This window comes from Salvelinus fontinalis, chromosome 32, assembly GCF_029448725.1.
Source record: "Salvelinus fontinalis isolate EN_2023a chromosome 32, ASM2944872v1, whole genome shotgun sequence".
Classification (NCBI taxonomy): domain Eukaryota; kingdom Metazoa; phylum Chordata; class Actinopteri; order Salmoniformes; family Salmonidae; genus Salvelinus; species Salvelinus fontinalis.
Genome location: NC_074696.1, coordinates 21,882,408 through 21,892,491, shown reverse-complemented (window position 1 = coordinate 21,892,491; position 10,084 = coordinate 21,882,408). Strand labels below are relative to the sequence as shown.

At 41.8% G+C, this 10,084-nt stretch overlaps 1 protein-coding gene across 1 annotated transcript; it reads left to right on the top strand.

Moving 5' to 3' along the window:
• Positions 1-2,177: 2,177 nt before the first annotated feature.
• On the top strand, positions 2,178-8,292 carry LOC129830920 (iroquois-class homeodomain protein irx-4-B-like). The gene is made up of 6 exons (XM_055893757.1): positions 2,178-3,261; positions 3,484-3,732; positions 3,986-4,095; positions 4,413-4,575; positions 6,726-6,894; positions 7,037-8,292. The coding sequence occupies exons 1-6, from the start codon at positions 3,205-3,207 to the stop codon at positions 7,699-7,701; spliced, it is 1,413 nt and encodes a 470-aa protein (XP_055749732.1). The 5' UTR covers positions 2,178-3,204; the 3' UTR covers positions 7,702-8,292.
• The last annotated feature ends 1,792 nt before the right edge of the window (positions 8,293-10,084 follow it).

Here is a 10,084-nt window from a genome sequence, read left to right as displayed (position 1 = left end):
TTATTCTCTCTGTCTCTGTCTTTTCTTCTCTCTGTCTCTGTCTTTTATTCTCTCTGTCTCTGTCTTTTATTCTCTCTGTCTCGGTCTTTTATTCTCTCTGTCTCTGTCTTTTATTCTCTCTGTCTCTGTCTTTTATTCTCTCTGTCTCTGTCTTTTATTCTCTCTCTGTCTTTTATTCTCTCTGTCTCTCTGTCTTTTATTCTCTCTGTCTCTCTGTCTTTTATTCTCTCTGTCTCTCTGTCTTTTATTCTCTGTCTCTGTCTTTTATTCTCTGTCTCTCTGTCTTTTATTCTCTCTGTCTCTGTCTTTTATTCTCTCTGTCTCTGTCTTTTATTCTCTCTGTCTCGGTCTTTTATTCTCTCTGTCTCGGTCTTTTATTCTCTCTGTCTCTGTCTTTTATTCTCTCTGTCTCTGTCTTTTATTCTCTCTGTCTCTGTCTTTTATTCTCTCTGTCTCTCTGTCTTTTATTCTCTCTGTCTCTCTGTCTTTTATTCTCTGTCTCTCTGTCTTTTATTCTCTGTCTCTCTGTCTCTCATTCTCTCTCTCTGAAGATGATAATAACAAACCTATACCGTTGTAGACTTGAATTAGCCTAGCCCACAATCTAACATACTGTATCACACACTGTAATGTCCTAAAGTGCACACTTCCATACTATACTTCTATACTTCGCTTCCATACTATAATTCCACATTAGCCAGGCTATCAGGAAGTGTTCTCATTCCCCTAATGAGGGCCCTAAAGAAGAGCCCTAAAGAAGAACCCTAAAGTGGGGAAGGAGTCAGTGAACTAAGCGTACGGTATAAATCCACTGACCTTTCTCATCAATGATGCAGAATAAGTGAACAGAAACATGCTTCCCCTTTTAGCTGCTACGGGAGAGAGGGAGAGAATGAAAGAGGGGGAAGAGAGATGAGAGAGTGAGAGAGAATGGGGGGGAGCGGGAGAGAGATGAGAGATGGGAGAGAGCAGGAGAGATGAGAGAGGGGGGAGAGAGGGAGAGAGAGATGAGAGAGGGGGAGAGGGAGAGATGAGAGATGGAGAGAGAGCAGGAGAGAGATGAGAGGGAGAGGGGAGAGAGCAGGAGAGAGATGAGAGAGGAGGGAGATGGAGAGATGAGAGATGGGGAGAGAGCAGGAGATAGATGAGAGAGGGGGGAGAGAGGGAGTGAGAGATGAGAGAGGGGAGAGAGGGAGAGAGAGATGAGCAAGGGGGAGAGAGGGAGAGAGAGATGAGGGAGATGATGGAGGGAGAGAGAAAGATGAGAGAGCAAGAGAGGGGGGAGAGAGATGAGGGAGCAAGAGAGGGGGGAGAGAGATGAGGGAGAGAGGGAGGGGAGAGAGGGGAGAGAGGGAGAGAGAGATGAGAGAGGAAGAGAGGGGGGAGAGAGATGAGGGGAGAGAGGGAGAGAGAGATGAGAGAGGAAGAGAGGGGGGAGAGAGATGAGGTACTCATCATCATTAATGCTGTGGATTAGTGAAGACAGATACAGTTACAGTATTGTTATATCAGTAATATCTCAAGTCAAGTGTTTTATCAAGGATGAAGTGTTTGGATAGTCTCTGGGGAGAGATGACATTGATAAGAATTACTCTGAATGTAGGCCTACACACACACACACACACACACACACACACACACACACACACACACACACACACACACACACACACACACACACACACACACACACCGTATTAAGCTATAATTACAATGTGGCCTTTAGTCATTAGAAAGCAGGTAAATAAAGTACTGCATAATAAATCTAAAGCACAATATGAATAAGCATTTCCCGTCCAGGGAAACTTTGAATTTATCAGCATCACAACCACTGAGTTGGAAATGATGCCCTCTAAAGATAACAGAAGTGCTTATTGTTTGATTAATTCGTTCAGACCTGGCTATTATAATCTCATCTCCACTGTAACAGCTTGATCAGGAGTCAGGAGGTAATTTCATTGAGGTGACATGTTATCTAAACTACAGGAATAAAAAGCTATTATGCTAATTTCATCTCATAGTCATCAATCATCCGCGATAGAGCTGTCACGTCATTCCGTGTTCCCGCTCTGATGCGATGTGTGTGTGTGTGTGTGTGTGTGTGTGTGTGTGTGTGTGTGTGTGTGTGTGTGTGTGTGTGTGTGTGTGTGTGTGTGTGTGTGTGTCGGAGGGAGGGAGGGGGAGAATTGAACACATCCTCATTATATTTACCGGGACCCCGGGGCGGTGTGTGCGCTCGTGTGTAAACGGGAGGGAATCTTTGAGCGAGCAGGTCTGTCGTTCACAGACACCGTCAATAACGGTAAGTACAGTAGTCCTAGTATATGAGGTATATAGATATTTTATTTCCTGTCTTGTAAGGCCTATTTCAATGAAATCATACTTTTCTAAGTTTATTCTGCAAGATTATTTGGATGAATGTAGGCCTACCTTCGGCTTTGTTCTGTTCTCTCATTGAGGAAGAACAACTCTGTGCACAAGGATTTCTGACATTGTATTTTTTGGGGGCATAGGCCTATTTTGTTTAATTTAAAACATTTGTATTTCTCCATGAAAGGGGATAAATCGAAGGTTCTAAACTGAATATAAGTTCCAGAAGGAGAGGACCCGTAGGGTGCCTGCGGGAGTCCATGTGACGTCAGAGAGACAGGCGCGTTAAAAGCAGAGAGCGCATCAGGAGTGGCATGGTTGGTTTGTGGATGATAGATCACAACATCACTACCGCTTTGGACTGCAAATGATGCGTTTCACTGAGTCAGATTGACTGGACAGTAAACATATTTATTAATTCAGCGAGTCACCAACTGTCAACCGACTTGGACACCTAAGTCATCCCCAAAAAAACATCCCAAGGGCATTATTGGGAATTGGGGAGAACGGACATTTCCCTAGCTGATGTTTCCCAAATACCCCCAAAGAAGAGCTGAAGAGGAGCTGAAGCAGACTGTTCATTACAAACCCAATATTGGGTGCCGGCACTTTACCCGGGGTGAAAAGCAGTGCGTTTCGGTGTTGGTTTGATTTGGTCAAAGTTACCTTTATTCACAGATCTAGGACAAACCTCTCCAGATCCCACATTCGGAGGGGAATTGCAAAAGTGACCTTAGATCAACGTCTAGGAGCTAATTAATCCTGATGCACGGATGAGTGACAGTTGGACATTGTGCTCGTGCTCGATCCTTTGAAGTTTGCCGACATTCACTGATGTTTGATATCATGGCTTACCCGCAGCTAGGATACCCCTACTCACCTACACACCAGGTAAGGCGTCTCTCACTAGAAGAAACATCACAAGTGTGGTGAAGGAAAACATTATTTGTTTCTGTTACTATAGTGTCTTCGGTTTTGCACATAAATCCTGTAGCCCAACTTTTTGTTTGCTTGACAAAATAACTAATTTATATAGCCTTTTTTGTTTTTGTGCTCACGCATTGCATATTGGTTATATTCTTCCTGAAGAATCTATTCTTGTATTCGCGCCAGTTCCTCATGAGCACGAGCTCTCTGGCCAACTGCCTCGAGCCTGGTGGAAGGTCTCTCCTGGACTCTGGTGTGATGCCTCCCTCTCCCCAGCCTCTCCGGTGCCCGGTGTACGAGAGCAGACTGCTCGGCTCCCCGGGCCAAGAGCTACCAACACCGGCTATAGGTCTGGGTGTGTACGGAGCTGCCTATGGAAAGAGCCAGGGGTACTATGGCACCTGCGGAGGCGACGCAACAGCTTTATATGCCAGGGTAGGTACTTTTCTATATTGAATTTCGTTTATATATATATATATATATTTCTTCTTGTTTCAATTAATTCGTCATGTCAGCGAAAATTAAAAGGACAGACATTTGCCCAATTCGTACGTACTGGACTGATCCATATCTGTGGTGGGCAACGTAGCCTAAACAAAACTATTTTTGACAGTCAGGTTTTGAAAGGTTTTCTCAATCACAATGAAATAATAACGAATAATAAAATATTTTGATTTCATATTTGCAGGGAACATTGGACTCCAAAGATGGAGCGGCTGCGCATGTGAGGGCCTCTCAAACCCCTGCTTACTATCCGTACGATTACGCATTTGGACAGTATCCATATGACCGATATGGGTATGTCTACTAAACACGTTATCTGTTTCTAAATAACTTGTAATTCTGTTAGAAAACATTTCAATTGTATCTAAAAGTGAGAAATAGTGATAACGCATGCGTAATTGTGGCATAAAATAGTTCCATTTACGAACGCATATCTCCTGCACAATGTAATAAGTCAAACCCCTTATAGTTCCAAGTAAAAAGTAAAATATTTGAAAACTCCAGCATATCTTAGATCCAATAAACATAGGATTGAAAATAAAATATTTGGAAGAGTTTCTCTTTCAAATAAACTCCTATTCTGACACCCCTCCCCTCCTCCCTTCTCCCAGGTATGGGTCATCAGTGGACAGTGCAGCTGCCCGGAGGAAGAACGCTACGAGGGAGACCACCAGCACACTGAAGGCCTGGTTGCAGGAGCACCAGAAGAACCCGTACCCCACCAAGGGAGAGAAGATCATGCTGGCCATCATCACCAAGATGACACTCACACAGGTAACAACTGGCTCAGTGTTTGGAGACGGAACATGTTAGTTGGAGCTCTACTGAACTTATTGTTGTGTTCCAGTACATGTCTGATCGAATAGCACTATGTACTGGTTAATCACAGTGCTCTTCACTTTTTGAGGAGCACTACACTGTAAAGGGGTTGCAGTGACTTTGCAGTGACTTTGACAAGCAGCTCAGTGGCAAGTAAAATGATATATTTCATATTATCAACAGGGTGGTTCGAGCCCTGAATGCTGATTGGCTGAAAGCCGTCTTATATCAGACCGTGTCCATGGGTATGACAAAAAAATATATATAATAGTTCTAATTATGTTGGTAATCAGTTTATAATAGCAATAAGGCACCTCGGGGGTTTGTGGTAAATGGCCAATATACCATGGCTAATGGCTGTATCCAGGCACTCCGAATTGTGTTTTGTCTAAGAACAGCATTTAGCCATGATATATTAGTCATATACCACACTCCTTCGGGCCTTATTGCTTAAAAACAGTACTCCAGAGGTAGACAACCCTGCTCCTGGAGTGCCACAGGTACAACTAGGCACCATACCCGGCCAACTGAGCTAATTGATCTGTTCAGTGATAGACTAAATTCCACACAACTGGTCTTCCAGGTCAGTTAAATCAAAAATATTAAGTACATATACGAGTTACGAGTTAAATTGGTACAGCATTCCTACTCACAGGTGCAAACAGAGCCACCTAAAAATGTGTGGCGAGACAGCATTTCCCCCAGTACTTGATAATCTGGTGTGGCCATTTTCAAAGCAGCATTACCGACAGGGCCAGTAACTTCTCAGCGCATTTTTGAATTCCAGTTCAACATTTACCTGCTCTGTCGCTGCCTACCATTGCAAACCATTGAAGACTACACTCAGAAAAGTCGTGCTATTTGTATTTGTGCAATATAATTGGCCGTACAGTCAAGCACCACTACGCTCGCGCAGTGACAACTTCTCGAGCACTACAGAAGTTGATAGCTAAATTCGAACAGCACGTACGAATTGTCCTCAAGTAAAAATAAGCGCCCATCAATCTACTTGCTGAGCTTATTTATTTTAGTGAAAGTAATTTACAAAAGTAAACCTTCAATAGGGAACACACTAGCAATATGCTGGCTACTACTGATCGTGTGCAAAGAGTAAGCTACAAAATACACTTTAGCATTCCTCTTTCCTGGCCTACTGTAGCCAGTTAGAAATCTCCTTTGGAACGCAATTGTCTTAAAGGGGCCGCATCCTATTTTGAGATGTAATTTTTTTTCTCTCAAAATAACATACTTTAGAAACAAAAATTAATGCAATTATTACAACGTAATGAGTTACATTTCTAAATTATATTAAACAGCTTTTTAATACATATCATACTAACCAAATATAGGCTATTAATAGCTGCATATAGAGAGAAAGCATGCAAACCTAGTGACCCCAATGCATTTAAAAATTACACCATGTCCGGGCCAGTAGAGATTCTGTTTAGGCCAGTAGATTTTGAGCCATGTTAACATTGGACCCTGTCATAGCCTACAAATAGGACCCAGAGTTTTACCTGACCAGGTCATGATATCAGTACAAACTCCAGGCCCAGCAAAGACATGTACGAATTTTGCCTCATCACTTTTGAACCTGAGGTGCAACAAATATAGTCTCTTACAAGGCGCACCTCAAAATATGTTAATGAGACAGAAACAACAATGCCATGCACCCGCTAGTGGTAAAAACATTATTGGAGCTCCAAAGATATGGTACGGTACTGTATTCTGTGGGATGGAATTTCAGTACCATTCGAAATACAGTATTTCCCCACCCACAACATTTTTCCACAATGCACCATCATTTACCATATGCTAGAGTATTTTACTGATGATAATACCCCAAATTACCGTATAAATTACAGTTTTCCGTTACAGTGTCAGCACTGGATAATCACAGATAAAGATTACATCCCACAGAAATGTCTTCTGCTTTGTCCTAAAAACAATTACAAACACAGGCTGGAGAGGTTGGAGCAGAGGGCGGCCATACTGCAGTGCCCCTGAAGCAGTTTTAGGGGTTAAGTGCCTTGCTCAAGGCCACAAAGGCCAGCTTGGGAATTGATCAAATATGCAATAATTTCTTAATGTGTTTGTTCATTCAGGTGTCCACGTGGTTTGCCAATGCACGGCGGAGGCTGAAGAAGGAGAACAAAGTCACATGGTCACCACGAGCCAATAAGAGCTCTGACGAGAGGGGCTGTGAGGATGACAGCGACAGTGCAGAGGGATCACAAGAGGAAGAGCCAATCAAAAGCGAGATAGATGTTGATGGTGAGTGCATGCGTACCATAGATTTATATCATTAACTAAAAGAAGCAATTAAAATGGCGTCTATTAATTTAGATGGAAGTTGCTTTCTATCAGGCTGTCAAGTTTATGATTGTTAAAACATCTATGTATTTTTTGGTTGTAGATTCTGTAACAGGTAGGTGTGTGGACCTACAACAGAGTGATCTGGAGGACTTTGATCTGCTGGAGTCAGATGGTTCTGACTGCGACCCTAAACACCGGTTTCACACCAAGGACACCCCAGTACACACACCACCGGACCACCGCCACCACCCCAAAGACCCTTCTACCAGCCCACTCAGACATACCCCAGACACATCCCGACATGGGAACGAGCGGTTGTCACTGTCAGCAGACTGCCCCAAACACACACCAGAGCACGAACGAACAACCAACTCATTCTACACTCAACAGGACCTGCAAAGTACAGAGAGCAGCAAACCTAAAATCTGGTCCATCGCACAAACTGCTGCTATCCAACCTGAATTCCCTGCATGCATGCACACAGCCACCCCCAGCGAGTCTCTCTCCCCAGGGGGGTATCCAACTGAAGTACCCCACCTGAAGGTGGGGGGGGCTAGGCAGCAGGACTCGCCGGTGACTACCCTCAGAGATTGGGTGGACGGGGTCTTCCACGACCCACTGTTCAGACAGAGTTCCTTTAACCCTGTGTTGTCCAAGCCAGCCATGGACAGGGCATGGATTGGGTTAAATAGACAGGTGATGGAAGGCAGAACTCTGGGACAACGTTCTGTTGAACATGTTACCTCGTCTTTGCAGAATGTATAGACTTCTTTACAGAGACTTACAGAGACTGCTGTATAAAGGTATATGAACTCCCTGTGATGGCACATGCTTCCATGCCTTTTTTTGTTTTAGAAAAGTGTCAGTACATCGACGTAGGCTACATCAGTGTCAGTAAATAAGTTCTGCATAAACTTAAAATTGTTAGTACTTTCAGTTTAAAACACAGATGTAAATGAGTGGAAAAGAGGGATTCAATCCCTTTGGACATAGAAAAGCAATGTAGTAACCTACTCATTCTCCAGGTAAAATGAACCCCTCAACAGATTAGAAAGTGCTGGATGGTTTGATCACAAAAACACTGAAAATATGTAGTTTTATGATGTTGGAGTATCACGTTAGTCGTTTATTGGAACTTTGGTATTTCTACAGCCCCGTGGGAATACCTTAGGGGGAGTAGCCTACTGGCCTACACCGTTTACAGACCTTTTATAATAACCAGATGCATGAGAGCACCATTTTTTCTCTTAAACGAAATAAAGCATAATATATGTTTTGCTTATGATCACATCTGATATAACTATTTCACACGTGTATACATGTTCTTGCACTAAAGTCCGATTGCAGTTGTTGAGTCACTGAAATAAACAATCGTTTTTTGCAGAATGATGTTCTCTCTGATGCGTCTGTTTGCTCGTTGCGTTCGCTCTCTATGGTGCTGAAATTTTGTCGCTAAATCATGAAAATATATCATAGCCCACAAACGAAATATAAAAAGATTTATTTAACATTTTTTATTGAACTTAAAATTTCCTCCAAGACTGAATATTTTGCACACATAGTTAGTTCCTCAATGAATGCACATTGGAGATCGAGATATACTGTAGTAGGCTATTTTTCCCTCAGTTTGTGTGTGTGTATGTTTGTAAAAGGGGGCAAGCTGGGCATCCTTGAGCCGTGACTAATTCCAACACACAGAGGACAGGGCTGCTAAATTGTTAAATCGATGCCACTTCCACCGCGGGCCCAGATATAGCAGCAATCAGTGATGCGTCTCTTTTCATTAGCCGGCTTTTGACTGCATCAACCTGGGACCATGAGCTGCGCATCCACCGCTCTCTAAACGGGTCACTCCATTATAGAATATACTCCATTAGCGAGGAGTTGAGCTGCCTAACACACTTCTTAATCTAATAGCTTTATCTCCACTGACTTCATGCAATATCTCTTCTGATTTGCCAGCTGAAGGGTTAGGAGTAGCCTAGGTCTGACATTGTAAGAAGACCCATGACATGATGCCGTTCAACCCGAGGGTTGAGGGAGACTTTTCAAAATGTTAAGGCTAGAATAATAAGTGGCATGAGAGGGATCGAATGGATGGATACTACTGATACAAATGAGGTACAATTCGATCTGGTAAACATCTTTTAAAAAAAAAAATATATATATATATATATATATATATATATATATATATATATATATATATATATATATATATATATATATTCAGTAAAGGCCTACATCATGGACTTATTTTGGTCTTTGAATCACCACACCCATCATATCACTATATCTGTATAAGATGCTTAATGTCGTTGCATCAAAGACAATTTAGTAAAATATAACATTATAGGCCTACTGGAATAGTTCTCACCCTCTCTTCAACTCAAATCCTACAATATCCCAAAAACCTTCAGTTGTCAAAAACAATAAATTATTCAACATAACTTCACGAATTTGAGGCTTTATAAAATGTTCCATAAACACTTTCTAAATAAGAGTTAAAGAACAATTAAGCGGTAGGGTCCGGGATGAATAAACTACTTTTCCCTCTCTTCTTTTCTCCTGCGTTTTCGGTTTAGGAAAGATAATAAAGTATTCAACAGAACAGAGCCGAGATCTTCCGAGGCCTTGTATGGAATTAACCATTTCAGTCTAAATAATTCAAGACGAATTCAACCGAGAATTCCATTCTTTTTCTGCTTCATAAATAAATTAGATTTAAGATGATAAATAATGACATCTGGCTCTTCCTGTAAAGTTTACTTTCTTTCTTCAGCACAATGAATGTAGACATAGTATATCGAACAAGCCTATAGTCTTATTTACACAGAGCTAGCTAAGGATTATAAAGCGGTACAATGAACAATCTCTGAAATAATGGTCTACACACACAAAAAAAATCATGTTTCTAAATAGTACCAGATTGAGGTTATTTGGCTTGTAACCATAGCAGAACCCTTTTGATGTAATTTAAAACCCTTTTTTGAAGGTTCAATAAAGAACCATGCTCATAAGGTTCTACCTGGAACCTGTATGGTGCTATAAAGAACCCTAAGGTTCTATAAAAATAACAATTAAAAAATGATCTAAATAGCACCAAAAAAGGGTTCCACTATGGTTACAACTCTTTATGTGGATGTAT